The 16,382-nt window shown below is 41.9% G+C and overlaps 2 protein-coding genes across 2 annotated transcripts; one reads left to right on the forward strand and one right to left on the reverse strand.

Annotated features, from left to right (window-relative positions):
• The first annotated feature begins 147 nt into the window (after positions 1 to 147).
• p2rx5 (purinergic receptor P2X, ligand-gated ion channel, 5) lies at positions 148 to 14,268 on the forward strand. The gene is made up of 12 exons (XM_088616185.1): positions 148 to 1,505; positions 4,032 to 4,182; positions 5,616 to 5,687; positions 7,958 to 8,033; positions 8,239 to 8,335; positions 8,827 to 8,907; positions 9,656 to 9,797; positions 10,253 to 10,389; positions 10,777 to 10,870; positions 10,970 to 11,035; positions 11,385 to 11,467; positions 11,851 to 14,268. The coding sequence occupies exons 1-12, from the start codon at positions 1,369 to 1,371 to the stop codon at positions 11,948 to 11,950; spliced, it is 1,236 nt and encodes a 411-aa protein (XP_088472311.1). The 5' UTR covers positions 148 to 1,368; the 3' UTR covers positions 11,951 to 14,268.
• A 526-nt stretch (positions 14,269 to 14,794) lies between these two features.
• emc6 (ER membrane protein complex subunit 6) lies at positions 14,795 to 16,279 on the reverse strand. Its single transcript, XM_088616200.1, has 2 exons — positions 16,070 to 16,279; positions 14,795 to 15,459 (listed from the first exon to the last, which is right to left on the reverse strand). The coding sequence occupies exon 2, from the start codon at positions 15,449 to 15,451 to the stop codon at positions 15,119 to 15,121; it is 333 nt and encodes a 110-aa protein (XP_088472326.1). The 5' UTR covers positions 15,452 to 15,459; positions 16,070 to 16,279; the 3' UTR covers positions 14,795 to 15,118.
• Positions 16,280 to 16,382: the final 103 nt, after the last annotated feature.

The following is a 16,382-nucleotide window of genomic DNA, read 5'->3' on the forward strand; positions in this document are numbered from 1 at the left end:
GGTGATAAAGATTATGCCTCTCTGCTTAAAGAAGGGGGTACATGTAGCCATCTGCTGAATCAGGTAAGTAAAATGATAAAATCTTGTTACGCCACGCCCCCGGAGGACTCATCATTCCACATCGCATTCCAATTAGCCCATTTACCCCAGCCTATTTAATGCTGTTTCACACTTTCTCCTGGGCTCAGTATTAGGGTTTTTCCTGGCTAGAGCCACTTCCCATTTTCGCTACGATTTACTACTTGGTTTTTGGCTTCCTGACCCTGGTTTGTTCTCGGACTACGTCTCCTGTTTTTTGTACATTGCTTATCGTTCTGGTTTCAACTCTCCTTACGGCTCCGCTTCTGGTTTTGTACTTTTGCACCGGTTTGTTTACCTGCGGCTTTCGGACCTCGGGTTGTTATATCGACTACGCCTCTGGAAATCGTTCTGGTTTTCTGCATCGGGTCCTCTCTGCTATTGCGTAACAAATCTCACTTTGCCATGTCATAATCTGAGAATAAACCGGGTTGTTTAATATTTGGAGCAATTCAAGTGGTTGAAGGCTTAAGAAGACAACCCCTCAGTCATAGTTCAGTTTAAGAAAGCTCCGTTGCCTCCATACCACTGGTTCACCACTCAAACACCGTAGTCGCACCTGATTTGCTCTGTAATCAAATCTGAGCATCCTCAGTAAGAGCGGTCAAACCCAAATCCACGATGGCGAATGATCTGACCGAGATGCAGCATGTAAATACTACAATCCCATCACAGTGCCTTGAGGGACGCCCAGAAGCAGTGAGCGAAATCTGATTTAAAAGAGTCAACTCTGGGTATCCAGATAAGAGTCAAACCAATGAGAGAAAACGGCAGTGACAATTGCTCGTGTGATCCAGGAGGATACTGTAATAGACACTCAAACTTCACACTTAAATCCACGGAACATAATATTAAGTGACTGACGATCGAAGGGCATCAGCAAACCGAGAGCTACTTTAACAAGCGTGTTTGAGTACCGTCTCTTTCTAAACCCTGAATAATAAAAAAAGGGGGTTTGAATGAATACACCTTGGTAGCTGATAAGAGAATGTCGTTCAACAAACAATGCAATTTTTACGACACCTACGTTTTAACAATAGGAATCGCATATCCATGCAATTTGGTCCTAAAGACCTTTCACCGTAACACTTCGCCAACACTTTAAAATCCACACAGAGAGGACAATATCATACTGTACGTCCACCCAAAGAGATCACCCCACGCCACCTGACGCTGAAGAGATACTGTGCCTTTAACGCGGCACGGCGAGAGAAGATACTGAGCTTACTGCACCAGGACCTCTGTCTTCAGTGCTGTCTCAGGTTGCCGAGCTGCGGAATAGGGGACGGAATGGCAGAGGACAGCTGGAAGTCTTTTTTCCTCTCCGTGTTTGATTACAAGACGGAAAAATATGTCATTGCGCAAAACAAGAAAGTCGGAATATTATACAGAGTCGTCCAGCTAGCCATTCTGGGATACATCGTCGGGTAAGATACCGATTATTTTAAAATTATTTTCCATATCGTTTGCATAACCTTCAGAAGCTCCGGTTAATGCCATTTCCACGCTTCGAGTTCCAGTGCCTGTGACTGACATAAGTAAACGCCACTTATGTCAAAGCAGCTTTAAGTTTGGAGACGTGCTGAAAGATGACACTGCGGTAGTCAAGCAATGAATTCAACCTGAGGTGCAGTTCACCTTGGTTAGGGACTCTGATAATGTGTTACTATTACTGAAGTAGGTCCTGCTCTTTTGAAGCCTAAATTGGACGGAAATCAAGCTTGTATTAAGCGTTTTAATCCCCCAAACCGAGTCTCTGAATAGACATAACGCATTTTCACTATAGGAATTTAAGGAAATTGAACTTTGAGAATAGTGCTCTGTCGACAAGAGACCGGTTTCTACCGTGTCATCATTCTCTGTTAATCTTAAGGCTCTATTTTTAGAGATGACACTCCTCGTCCACTCCTCGATCTCCTACAGTTTGATGTAGAAGCAACACAAAGATTGCTAAAAATATATATACTTACAGCAACAATTTAGAAACCGCAGTTAACCCGACCAGTATGTATGTTTTTGTGGTGCACGAGGAAACTAGACAACATCGAGAAAGGCCAAAGAGAGACAGGGAGAGCACGCAAACTCCCCACGTAAGACATGCACATAAGTCCCAGTCCAGAACTGCATCCTGCACCCAAGAGTTATGAGGAAGCAATGCTAATAACTACGCCACTCTGAATTTTGAAAAGTGCTACGGCATATATCCGTCCACCCATTTTCTAACCACTTTGCTCAATTCAGAGTCACAGGGGGGCCAGAGCCTGTCCCAGCAAGCAATGGGTATATCCTGGACAGGATGCCAGTCCATTGCAGGGACTGCAAACACTCACACACACTCACAGAGTGTACAAACACTCACACATGCAGAAGACCGTTAACCTACCAGCATGTCTTTGGACTGTGAGAGGAAACCCAGATAAACATGGGGAGAACATACAAGCTCCACACATACAGCACCCCAGGAATTTAACCCAAGGCAGCAATGCTAAGTACTGTGCTACCATGACATCCTGAATGCTATATACATATAACAAATTTATCTTGATGAGAAGCCTTCTGGGCATTTTTCTTAATTATCTTCACACAGGGGTTGGTGTTTTTATTTCCTTAATGAGGGTGATGAAAGTTTCTGCCCACCTGTGATAGGATTATATTATATGTTTCTTGGATTGGATAATACATCACTCCATGGATTTGTGATGTTACGCATCTTCTTTCATGCTAGGAAACACCTATCCCGGTGCTATGAAATTTACTTGCATGCAAATGCTACAGCAGAAGCCCCTGGCAACAACTGGCGTATTGCTGTGGGCGTCAACATCATCAACTGGAAACAGTATTTTGCATATTGTTTCAGGAAACATGAGCAAGGGTGATCAGGAATGGTGTGAGACTAGAGGCATGTTACTGAGGTCACTCTGTGAGCTCTAAATTAACAGCCCGGCCATGAAACCCTGGCTTGTGCAGACTGTCAGTGCACTGTGGGAAAACGGCCTTACCGCTGGAGAATCGAAAACATGTGCATGTCTTTTGCTAGCACCGTTTTGAGACTCTTTTATCAGGCTTTTGGCTGCTCTGAGACAGCTGTACCATGAAATAGGAACAAAACTACTCAGGAGTGAAGTTAAATATCCTACAAACATACAAGGTTACTTTAGTCAAAAGATAATCGGTTATTCTATTCAGCAAATGCTGAATGAAATGGAGAAGATACAGGCACCTTAAATATCTATTCAGATCCTTTATTTTTCCTTTAAGGTTTGAAGAGATCTGAACATGTGGTTGCAAACGGGTAAAACGAGCAGCAGGTGAATTCATGTTGATGGTGGTATTGTAACCATTATGTATCGGGTAACATCACAGGGTCTTTGCAGATGTAGGAAGATCCCATATGGATCTTTGTTTAGTGCAGTATTCCATACTGGATGTATTTGTACCAAGTGACTGAAAACGTTGTCCCTAAGACTGTGCAGTATATAGTTACTGACTACCGACTCTCTCAAATTGCCTTGCTGGAATATTACAATAAATCAACTGTACTGAATGTCCAATGCCCAAACCATGGTCATGTCCTGACACGGTTAAGCACTTGTATGAAATGAATATTTAAGGGGAAGCTTTTGGTTTTCATGGGGAAGATTACGGGGGGACCTGACACAAGAATTGAAAATCTTCAAAGGCTTCGCAAATCTTCAAAATCAATTACAGGATCGAACAGGAATCGGAGCACACAGGTGGAAGCTGTGTGAAAGTGCACTTAAAACTAAGGGCAGGAGACACTTCCTAACCTGAAGGTTGCTGGGAGTCTACCCAGCCACGTTGTTGAAGCTGATATCCTGACTTCTTTCAGGAACCTGCTGGATGGAATTAGTTACCTACTCCCTCAGAGGCTAGATGGGCCATCCTCTTTCTAGTGGTCTTACGGATGTTTTGTATTGTCCATTCCTGCACAGATGGGTCTTCATAACAAAAAAGGGTTACCAGGAGACGGAGGAATCGATCCAGAGCTCGGTGGTCACGAAGCTGAAGGGAGTGGTTCTCACTAACACTTCGGACAGCAGCCTCCACCTGTGGGGACCAGAGGACTACGTCATTCCCTCACGGGTGAGTTTATCCCCGTCACACTGAAGACTGCCCTGCTGGGTACAGGTGGGGCTTCAGGGCTATGTTGCTTCGGGTTTGGAGTTCAATGATCTTCCTTGGCTGGGGCCACGAAGCTGAAACACTCCGGAAACCTTTGAGTTCACAGTAATGGAACAAAAGTCCAATAAAAATCCACAGGGTGTATTAAATAATATTTCACCAGGCACGGGAATATCCGAGGATTGAAAGCTTTGTAAATGCCTGGATTACTTTGTGAGAAAAGTTTGCCTGAACCAGCCTGGTTAATGGGCAGCCTCCTGGCCACTGGACAAGGATGCTCGAACCCCATTCAGACAGAGTGACCCAAGGGGCAGCTGTAAGGTGGAGATGGGACAGAGGAGGGAAGATTGAGAAGAATGCAAAAGGAGGTGTTTGAGTTCAGTTTAGTGCTGATGGTATTACTGTAGGTGTATGATACAGTGAGGATACAGTTCAAAGTTCAGAATAGCTTTCCATATAAAAGAAAATTCTCTCAACATGAAAGAAAAACATGGAATAACTCTGTTGAACAGAAAATAAATTACAAAGCGCATTATAAATTGTGCTGCAAGATGACAGGTCAGTATTTGGCAGAATGGATTGAAGTGACTGTGAGGTTTTGCACAAGTAAAACGTGGGAAATAATGACCTTAAAAGAGGTAACCTTGAAAATGATTTAAATTTGTTGACGCATCCTACTCAAGTCAACATTGAAAAGGCAGAGAAAGTCATAAACAAGCAAACAGAATCCTAGGACATGTGCTGCTCTGGAATCTGCCCAGGAAAAGTGACCATGAACATATCCGAGCTGAAGGGAATGTCCTACGTTGACAGGCTAAAGAAATAAAATCTTTGTAGTTCAGGTGGGTAGCTGCGTCAGCATGCGTAGACTGCAAAGGGACAAGTAAAGGTTTATTCCCTGGTGAAGAGCGAAAACTGACAAGAAATAAATTAATTTCAGAAACTATTTCCATTACTCATCCGTATAATGAATGCTCTAATCTAAGTGTACTGTAAGGGGCACCACTATGGACTTTCCTAGAATCACGTGTTGACTCTGCTCTTATGACAGTACACCCAAATATTGATCAAGTGACTTCAAGTAAATAGGAGTCATTGTATAATTATTTAGTTTTAAAAGCAGGCTTCATTTATTGGACTGATGATTCGCATTTAGCAGTTTTTAACAAGGAGAAGGGGTTTCTTCAATTTCAAATTTCATATTTCAATTTGAGATCCTAATGTGAAAATAAAACTGGAATTATTGTAAGTTTCTAACAGGAACAGACTGCATTATTTTATTGCTGTCTAACACTTTCAGATGAATGTGTTTGCTAATTTAGCAGTTATTTCATTACATAAAATTTAAAGAAGCAATAATATTTTCTCATCTTTGTTATTACTTCATCTTTCAGGGGGAAAGAGTTTTCGCCGTTGTTACAAACTTCATAGAAACTCCAAACCAGAAACTAACATACTGTGCAGAGGTAAGCAATGTAAAATTCATTTTGTTTTTTAGCCACTGATTAAATCTCCCACTAGATAATTCAGTAGTTAGAACAAACTCTAATTAAGGTGGAAAAGAGGCATGATTTGAGTACTGAGCATTACTGGAGTAACTCAGCTGGTTTAACGATTAACAGCAGTCAGGTTGTCTGTGTGTGTGCTGTACCTTGCCATAAACATTAGAAAAATAGGCTATTGTTCAGTATACAGTATCTTTCCCCAGAGAGTTCTCTCCCTTAGATGGGAGGCAATAAATTTTCATAAAACTCCCTAGTCATTTTATTACCTATGTTATTCAGGTCTGGGATGATGCTGACACCTGCATTCCCTTACGTGACAGTTACTGTGCAGTCAATACACAATTCACTGATGTGCAAAGAGCACAATTTTTGCAAGATGCTGTCAAGCCACGGGCACAGCAGGACCCCAGAGCTCTGAATTCTGCAACGGGATCGAGGGAGCCCAGTTCTCTGAACATTCAAGTCAGACTGTACTGGACTGTGAAGCTGAGCTTGGTCTCTTCCTTTATCGACCCCAGTCCGCTGAAATCGCCACTGCATGACTCTGACACTTGAATTAGATGAGTTTCTCTTTGAATGTCAGCCATTGCACAGAATAAAGCTTATACAGCTTGCCTGCCTGGTCACACATGTGATAATGAGCCCTGACATGGGGAGTTGCTGTATAGTGTTTCATTCCATGGCAACAAGCGTACAATTGGTGCCAGTCCCTCAGCTCCTTACATGGAGTGTTCACGTTCAGCGTGGCTTGAATGGCTGAATGGTTCAACACGTTATTCTTCCTGGCATGTTTGTGTGGCATTACTGTGATATGAGAGGACACTGTTTACAAGTTTATATGATTTCTGCATGTTGCTGGCAGTTTTAAATTTGTAAAGGAGCAAGTAAAGGCTTATTGAATGCTGAAAAGAGAAGAAGGGAAACGCGACGCTTCGGCTGTGGAGCCTTCTTCGGGTGTCAAGAAACTTGTAGTGCATTAGATCCATCTTGGGCATCAGTGCCTCACAGCTCTGGGGCCCTGGGTTCAATTACATTAACATGTGGTGCTATCTGTGTGGAGTTTGTATGTTCTCCCCATATTTGCATGGGTTTCCTCCCAGAGTCCAAATACATACGGTAGGTCACTGGCTTCTGGAAGAATTGGCTCTGGTGTGAGTGTGTGTGACCTGTGACGAATGGATAGATGTGTTGTGATGTGATGCCCCTTTCTGCACTGCGCCCGCTGCCCCCCTTGGATAAAGGGGTTCGGAAATGGATGGGTAGATTTATCTTCACCAAACTCTCTGAATTTTGTTATTCTCTAATACAAAACAATACTAAACATTATTCCCCATATCATTGTACAAAACAAAGTTATCTCATTGTTAATTTAAAGACACTTCAATTCCATGTAACCAGGGAGGTTTAAAAAAAAAACAGGAAAACAGGTTCCAGAGTACATAATACAAAATAATCATAGTAACTCAATCCAACTTCCTCTAAAAGGTATACATTTGCTGCAGAATGAAGCATTAATTACTACAGCCTTGCCCAGATGACATGTGAAATTGTGTTTTAGCTGTATTTCACAAGAAAGGCTGATCTCTGCTGAAAGAGAATTAGGCTACTAATCCCATTAACAGCCATGTACAAAGACATTACGGTGCAATTGCTCAGAAGTGAGTAAGAAAACTCCAGTTGCAAACCCCAGTGTTTCACAATTAGGAACCAGGTAACTGTTTTCCCAGAATACAATGTCTGTGATCAAGTCTGGTTTATATATATCCTTCTATAAAATGGCAAGCCTTAATCAACAAAGTGGCAGATATAACCCAAAATGCCACATAGGACCATCACCATGGAGATCCAAAAGATTCCTTTTACATTACATAGTTCACTAGAGACAACAACATACAAGGATTGAATACTTGTGACTGTTTGGTGAGAAAAGTTTGGCTGGTTAATGGGCAGCCTCCTGGCCACAGGACAAGGAGGCCCGAACCCCATTCAGACAGAGTGACCCAAGGGGCAGCTGTAAGGTGGGGATGGGACAGAGGAGGGAAGATTGAGACTAATATGAAAGGAGGCATCCGAGTTCGGTTTATGTAGCTAGTTTAGTGTTGATGGTGTGAGATTGACTTGTTGTTAGCCCTCCAGAACATCGGTTAATAACCACCACAAATCGTGAGCTGCATGATAGCACAACACGTATAAAGATGGGTGCGTGCAGTTATTTTTTTGCATCTTTTCAGAGCCCTAGGGTTCGTGATGGCTGGTGCAGAACGAATGAAGATTGTATTCCCGACACCGAAGTCATTGCTGGTCACGGTATGGAATAAATAACAGGCAGCTGTCATTTATACTCGGTGGCTGGGTAAAATGTTGGCATATCTCAGTTTCCTGGCGCATGTCACCATAGAGAGAAAAACAAGGATGCGAACATACACGTAAATGTGACAGTGAGCAAGGAAAACTGAAATATAGAAGGCAGAATGAAGAACATGGTGGTTAACTATATTTCTTCTCGCTGCAGGAATAAAAACTGGCCGCTGTTTGAAAACAGGTCCAAATACAACAGGTACCTGTGAGATATTCGGCTGGTGTCCCATTGAAAGATCCAGAAAAGCTGAGTAAGACCACTGCTGCTGTTCCTTACTCAGAAAGACTACTCATAGGCTCACAGATAAAATCTGCAAACTGGAGACAAGGATAGAGAACTGTAATTTGAATATGTATTTATTGTAGCCACAACCTAAAGGTTCACTGTTTTTCATTGAGGTGAAATGTATTTGGGTCCAAGGGTGTTTTTTTAACAAAGTATGTGACATTAATTTATAAAAAGCTACCTAGATGTGTGCATATTTGAGCACAGCTACCTAAAAGATGGGGAATTCAGTACAATCTTGTCAAAATATTGTTTAATCCCCTCATTTGTATTAAATCTTGACTATATACCCTATCCTGTGTGTAGTGCCTATAGCACACAATGGTTTTTGTACAGTAAAAGGTACCCTTTTATATACAACAAATATGTATATACGTAACTGTGTATACAGCAAAAAAATAAGATTACTATTGAGAAAATACAAAACATCTTAAAGCTGTTTTTTGTGTCTTTCAGGAAACCCTTGTTAGGAAAAGCTGCAAATTTCACAGTCTACATTAAAAACACCATCAGATTCCCTAAATTTGAATTCTCAAAGTAAGCCGCATTTATAAATACATACACTGAATAAACAGCCCAGCCAGGACTGAATTAAATGATCGATAATAGAAGAAATGAATGGATTATTTGTCAAGGAAGACGTTACTGATGTTGTTGGTCTGTCCTTGTGTTCAGACAGCTGCCTCTGTCCTTGGCCTTTTTCCAAACCCGTTCTGGGTTCCAGTGTTACTGCGTTCCGCTCTGCTGACACGAACCGGTGTTGTGGATGTACCGTATTCTGCTGAATCATTCTGTTCATTAGACAATCATTCTTTACAAATATCAAGTGAAACTGCATGGCGCCACTAAAGTACTGGAAAAAACCTCAGTAGATGTCTAAGAGGAGACGTGGTTAAACCTTTCAGATTTTTAAAGTCAAGCAGAATTATTTATACACAACCAGAAAGGTATTGAAAGTGCACGCTAAAACTGTCAAATCTGTTTTCTTTTTGTAAAAAAACATCTGAATTCCCATTGTCACTGGCATGCCTCGGACACAGGCAGTTTTTTTTGGCTGGCGTCAAAGCGAAAAAGCCACAATTACTAACTTAGTCCAAACTTTAAACTCTTTTATGCTGTCAGGAAATTGTGTGCAAAGTTCTGAATGGCAAATGGCTTTTAACTGGTTTCCCATTAATAATATTGAATGACTTCATGCACTTTGTCTGAATCAAGACCGTTCACATACTGTATACCGTAGTTGTGAGACCCAGGTGTCTGATTGATTTTGTTTCTGTGTGAACAGGTCTAACGTGCTGGATACAGAGGATGATTCATATTTGAAAAACTGTTCATATAATAAAATCTCTCATCCCTACTGCCCCATCTTTCGCTTGGGAGATCTGGTTCACTGGGCTGGGCATGACTTCCACGAAATGGCTCTACTGGTGAGTGTCCTGACTTCTCTAAAGCACTTAAAACGGATAATTAAGTTCCAAAACACTCAGTGGCAAAATTGGGGGGGGGGGGAGTCTTATTTACTTTTTTCCCCTTAATGGACTAATAAGCACAAGATCTTGGAACAGCAGCAGTAACTGTGCCATCACCTGATTGGTGTTAATGTCCTGTGCTGGTTCTTTGCTTTTTGCTTCCCGGATCTCTTGTTTCAAGAAGGAAATGGAGACACGTCAGAAGTCTGGGTTAAAAATGTGTCCTAATCCACACGAGCACTGGAATTCCTCTCTCCTTTCCTCGTGAAAACCTGACAAAAATTGAAATGCTGAGGAAAGGTACTGTGCTGCGTGTCAGCATATTCTAACACACCAGAAGACACCTGGTCTAATGAAGCCACAGGCTGTACCTCAGTGTATTGGGGTGCATGTTTTGAATGTGTGTCGCGCAGGGGGGGTCCATCGGCGTGCTGATTGAATGGAACTGCGACCTAGACAAGGGCTTCTCGGGGTGTGATCCCCACTACTCCTTCATTCGACTGGATGCAGCGTCGGTGAACAAAACGGTCACGTCTGGATACAACTTCAGGTACTGCAGATCGCCATCACTGGAATACCTGCATTCACCAACACTGTAAAACCCTGGAGTGAAACATTCGTCTTTAAATATATACATTTTTGTAAAATATCAATAATATACTACGTTTTTTTTTTGTGTTCCCAGATTGTCATATGTAACACTGACTGTACAATAGACACAGAGCAATGATGTTTTCATAAAATGATTTGTCAGGTTTAGGACCTTTTTAAACTCATGTTCTTTCAGTTAATACGTAGTTCTAAATCCTGTATTTAGAGATGGGGGGGAAAAAGTAAACTCTGTTCAGGGTTATTACAGTTCTCTGGGTCCTGGAAAAAAAAATGTAGCTCGACCTATTTTAGGTCTTGCCTGACAGGCGTTAGTTTGTTTTTCTAGATACGTCAAATATTTCAGAGACGCCACAGGAGCGGAATTTCGAAATCTCACAAAGGCGTATGGGATACGGTTTGACATCATGGTGAATGGGAAGGTACGAGACGACCTGTAATGCTGTTTTGTGATCCTGAGTTCGGTGTTCCGATTTGAAAATGAGTCACATTGCTGTCTCTTTTTCCCCTGACTGTTTCAGGCTGGAAAGTTCAATATAATTCCAACTATCATCAATGTTGGCTCTGGGCTGGCATTAATGGGCGCTGTGAGTATGCATGAACAATACAATACATGAACTAATTCTAACATGAATCAAGGGTTTTTCGCCTATTAATAGATGGCGTGTCTATCAATCTGACCACACGGGGACGCCACATATAGGCCAGTTCAGCATAGTTTTCAGTCCTAGCTACAGTACTACCACCACAAATCACAGATCTGAGTAAAATACAGATTATTGAATGTTTGTGGCATATCTGTTCCAGGGGAATTTATAGATTTTAAATGTTGTGTAATTTAAATAGTGTTCTTAATATACTTAAATTTAAATACATCAATTCTAATAATGAGGACTAGACACTTAACTCGATAGTAACCCTAATGATTTGTCTCAGGGGGCCTTCTTTTGTGACCTGGTGTTGTTGTACATGATGAAGAAGAGCACATTTTACAGAGCGCGGAAATTTGAAAGCGCCAAGTAAGTCCCTTAAAATATACACGTTTAACTTTGAATATGTAAGTCACCAGTAAATGTGTAAGTTTCAGTTGTAATTAAGTGGTGACTTTTTGTGTGTCCCTACCTAGAGCTAAACTGAATCACACAGAGTTCGGGCTATTTTGACAGTATTTACCTGAAACATGCAGGCATACATCTTTAAACATTTAAAGCAGCACATAATAACAAGCAGGCTTATTTTCACTGATGTTGAACTACATTCTCCTCAGTATATCAGGCTCCGAAATCTTTTTAAATACAAAAATCTTTTGCCAAATGCTCCTACGTTCATGAAATGCGAAAGAGCTGCACGTGGCGCAATGCCCCCTCCGACGCTGCGCCCCACCTGCACCTCTCTCCTGCAGGAACTGCAAGACAAACGGCGAAGGGGTTCGAAAGGAAGAGAAGAGCAACAAGTGCCTCCCCGAGCGCGTGCAGCTGACCGACCTGTCGCCAGAGTCTTAGCCAGCGACAGCCGAGGGGCGCAGGGCGCCAGCAGCGGGGCTCCCGCGGTCCGAGCCAGTGCCGATGCCCGCGTCCACGCCTCGGGGCACTTGGTGACCGGGCCGGGCCGGGCAGCCTTGGTTCCTTTCTGCCAGCTCTGGGCTGGTGGGACACGCTGGCAGCGCTGGGCAGGAGTCTCTTTAAAGGCTTCCCATCCACTCCCACTCCAGCGGAGGAGAACGCTCCAGGCTGGGAGGAAAACACTGGGCTCCCTCCCCCCAGCTCTCCTGCTGCCGGTTCTTCCATTTGTATTATAAGCGTTGTGAATGTGAAGCAGGGTGATGCATGACTTAGAGTAACACCAGCACCAACAGCCCACTGTTCTAACGAAAGCCGGCCGGCCGTTCAAGAGCAAACGGGACGTGTTCTAGCAATGCTAAAGGGGTTTGTGTCTCAGGAAGGCTGCTACAGCCTTAACTTCCTAAAGGCCACAGGCTGCGGTCCATGCCCACCTGACCTTTAGGGCCAATCGCTAGAGCGCAAGGTGGCGAGATGAAGAGATGGAGGGACTCTTACGCGTCATCGGTCCTCTTTGCACACTTGCAGGCAGCGGAACGAAGTGCATTTTCAACAGGTCGTTCAGAAGAGGATGGACGGTAATAAAACCATATGTGTGACAAAAATGGAAAACAAAGTCTACCCTTTGGTAATGTAGGAAGATACATTCTCATGTGTTAATAGGGCGTTGTGGGCGACAGTGGCTCAGTGGTTAACATTGCTGCCTTGGACGGCTGGGGCTCTGGGTTCGATTATGGACCTGGGCTGCTATGTGGGTGGAGCTTGTATGTTCTCCCCGGGTTTCCTCCCAAACCTTCCCAACTTGGCTTCTGGGAAAAGTGGCTGTGGTGTAAGTGTGCGCGTGCCCTGTGATGGACTGTACCCTGCCTTGTGCCTGTTGCTTGCCTGGATAGACTCTTTGCACTTTGCAACCCTGAATTGGAAGAAGCAGTTAGACGATGGACGATGTTGTCACTTCTGTAACTACTCATTCTAGTGCTTACAAAAAGACTTCAAGTATTTTGCACAGTAAACATTAAGATACAGATCAAGGAAACTGCATGTAATGATGCATAATGGCTTATTTGAAGTCAGATTTTTTTTTGTACTGTTCCAATTCAGATAAAGGACTTAAGATCTCAAATTTATACCATAAAATTAATTTACTCCCACACCCTGGCCTTCATGGTTTATGGGGAACCAAGTTATAAAATATTTCATGTATTGTAGTTTATCAATTTTACCAAACTTTTTACCATCGTTGAAGAGGAGTATTTTATATCCTCAGTACATAAAAACCAAAGATTTTTTTTTACACTTGAAATGACCGATTCAAGCAGAAAAACGGTTTCCCTGGTCACACCCCCACCCAAGCATGTTGATCTTTTTAAATGCTTCTAATAAAAACATGACTTTCATGGGCACTCAGTGCCTGAGTGAATATTTAGGGGTTAATGTTTACAGGGAGAACAATTCAGTTATGAAATTTTAGACATGATCACTTTCCTTAGAGAAGAGTGGTCTCATGTAAAAGCTGATATAACCTACTTAAAGTTACTTATTCAAAAAGAAAAGTTGTATTAACAAACTGCAAATCCACCAGAACTGCATAAAAGTAGAATTGTGGTCCTGCAGCTTCTCCAGGTGACCTTTGAATTACTGTGATATTTTTAAGCCTTAATGAGAGCATGTTATGAAAGTTTGTAACATAACTTTATAAGATGAACGAGGAATGCAAAACAACAGATTCCAGTTGTGTTAACAGCTACCATAAAAGTATTTAAAATTAATGGTGCTCTGTATGAAACCAAGCCAGTGTTCAACATGTGGTTTCTAATGCTTTACAATTATTTGCTTTGGTTTTGTCACATTTATTCTAATACAAATATTTTCACCAGAAAAGAAAAGAAACATAACATTTTGGCAGTGGAGTCAGCTGTCTGACTTTTGTTTTGTAAAGCTGCCTCTGTTCTGAAAATCTGGTAGTAAAGATTAAAAGTCCATTTAATAGCCATCAGAACTACTGTACTGCATTAGGCTTGGATATGAAAGTGTTTAACACACCTTAAAAAGTCATACCCCATACTAAAGGCTCCATAGATAGCCATGGAACTTTAGATTTGTAAAACTAAAATAAGCCTTTCCTACTCTTATTTCATTTTCTCTTTTTAACTTTTCTTTTAATACAGTTTTTTGTATCATACACATTATGTTCATTTGATTTCTTGGTATCTGTATAAAATAAATAAAAAGACCTACAACTCTTGTAGGCCTAAAATTTACCCATATGTGCACAGTCATTGTGTGAAGTATCCAGAACAGTTTTGAAGAAATCTTGTGTACTTTATGGTAGAATATTATGTTGTACATGTACAATATGATGTATAGGAACAAGTAAAGGTTTAGTCCATTTTGAAAACAGAAGAAAAGAAATGTAACATTTCAGCTGTGGCGCCTTCTTCGTGTTCACAGAATTCTAAGTGCAACAGATGTTCATTCTTAGCTACTTGAAAGTGCAGGGTTTTTTTTAGGACTGGCTGACCACACACACACACTTATCAATAGAGAAACATACATGATTTGAAATATACTTTTAACCTGCAGACAGCACAGATGCCCGTTTGATATTATTCGCATAAATCTAATAATGTGTATTAAGCAAACTGACTCAGATGTTGACATTTCAGAAGCCATCAATTTATCCACTAGGAAAAGCATTCTGGATGTTTTTAAAAGCAATCCAACTTTCAAATATAAGATTTATTGGGGAAAGCTAGAAAGGGTAGTTACCACACACAGACCATCTCATAACGTGGATAAGTTATTTATTTTTCTAAATTATCTGAACTAATGTTTCCAAAACTAAAAGACCACACACCACACAACCGTGTTAAACCATTTAAACTGGGGTTGAATTCCTTACAGTAATTTCACATTTCAGTTCAGTACAGAAGGGCAAAAAAAAGGGTAGCTCAAGTTTGATTTTGATTAGTGGAAATCACACAGAATATCTAACATAAATTAAGTCCAACCTACACTATATATAGGCTGTAAAAACTGATTAAAATCCCGAACTTAAAAAGTGTCCTTGATTTCTCATCAAAGCCTGTATGTGGAAGTGAATCACGAACATTAGTACACATGCACCATGCCGTAAAGAAATGTCCAAAACAGAACGTAAGTGAAGAGACCTCCCACCAGCCCTCCAGTTAAGAGCAACCTCCTCGACTTGAAATACTTGTTCCACCTGCGACCAGCCTTGAGAATGAGGAGGAGGGAGAGGAGGAAGGAGGCGAGGAAGTAAAAGATGAAGCCGTACAAGCCCGTCAGGCCCAGGATGCCCGCGGTGGCCCCCGAGAGCGCCGACACGGAGGTCCTGCAGTACTCCAGCACCGCGGCATTGCCCCGCACCGCCACCTCGCTGATGAACTGAGGTCCTTCTCGTTTAGCTGCCAGAGCCGCCATCGCGCCCACTGCAGAGACGGGGGGACGCAAGGACACGCAGGTTACAAACGAGCGGAGGCCGGCCGGCGGTTCGCTTCTTGAGCGAAGGCAGGGTTTCGGCATCCCTGTTGCAGCTTGTCCCTCGAACCCTCCGCGTTAAGGGGTACGGTCCTGATCTCCCAGTTGTAGAAAACAAATAAACCTGTTTGTTTTAAAACTTTTAATTCCTGTAGCGGCACAACACCGCCTTTTACAAATCTCACAGAACCCCCCCGCCACCCCAAACCAAGATCAGCAATAATTTGCATGAAAATAAAACAACCAATACCTACTACTTACATATGCATTCAATTGACAACAGCACCTGGGCCACGTTGTTCTCATAAATATGTACCGTCTTTGTTTTCTATAGCATATTCGTGATTCCGGGATATTTGTCAAATTCGCCGTTAGCAACTTCACAATTTCAACCTGAACTGAAAAGGCATAGTTGGTTTATAGCCTAGAGATCCATCATTCATAAATATTCACATATTATCTAAGCGCTACAGCACTCTTCTTGAGCCAGTGTAGAAACGATATCCACTGAAACATATTAAAATGCCCGTTATGAACGCTACCGAGTACTAGGTTGCTTACCGGAAGAGAAGTCTGGAAACGATTCAACACCAGCGCTCCGTTTTCTTAATAAACAATCGAGCCCAACATAATAAATAACGAAGAATCTTCAGTGGTAATTAAGCATCCACAGTTATTAAAGGGGAAAACGATATTGCCTCAAGAAGGTTGTGAAAAAACACCGCTTCTTAACACCGCCTTACATAGAGTCCGCCATCTTTACCCCGCAGTGTGTTCTGGGACATTCGCACCCAACCTAAGCAATTTTAATATATATATAATTGATTTGGGGGCAAATAAAAATACATTTCTAAAGCATTTTTATACATACATA

The sequence above is a fragment of the Lepisosteus platostomus genome, chromosome 22 (genome assembly GCF_059453375.1).
Source record: "Lepisosteus platostomus isolate fLepPlt1 chromosome 22, fLepPlt1.hap1, whole genome shotgun sequence".
In the NCBI taxonomy this organism is placed as follows: Eukaryota; Metazoa; Chordata; class Actinopteri; order Semionotiformes; family Lepisosteidae; genus Lepisosteus; species Lepisosteus platostomus.

What these genes read in the sequence shown, in the direction of transcription:
- p2rx5 (XM_088616185.1), top strand. Translation starts at nt 1,369, where the DNA reads ATGGCAGAGGACAGCTGGAAGTCTTTTTTCCTCTCCGTGTTTGATTAC. An exon ending in CGAAGTCATTGCTGGTCACG is followed by an intron (nt 8,034 to 8,238) that starts GTATGGAATAAA and finishes TTCTCGCTGCAG; the next exon opens with GAATAAAAACTGGCCGCTGT. An exon ending in GGCTGGCATTAATGGGCGCT is followed by an intron (nt 11,036 to 11,384) that starts GTGAGTATGCAT and finishes GATTTGTCTCAG; the next exon opens with GGGGCCTTCTTTTGTGACCT.
- emc6 (XM_088616200.1), bottom strand. Translation starts at nt 15,451, where the DNA reads ATGGCGGCTCTGGCAGCTAAACGAGAAGGACCTCAGTTCATCAGCGAG.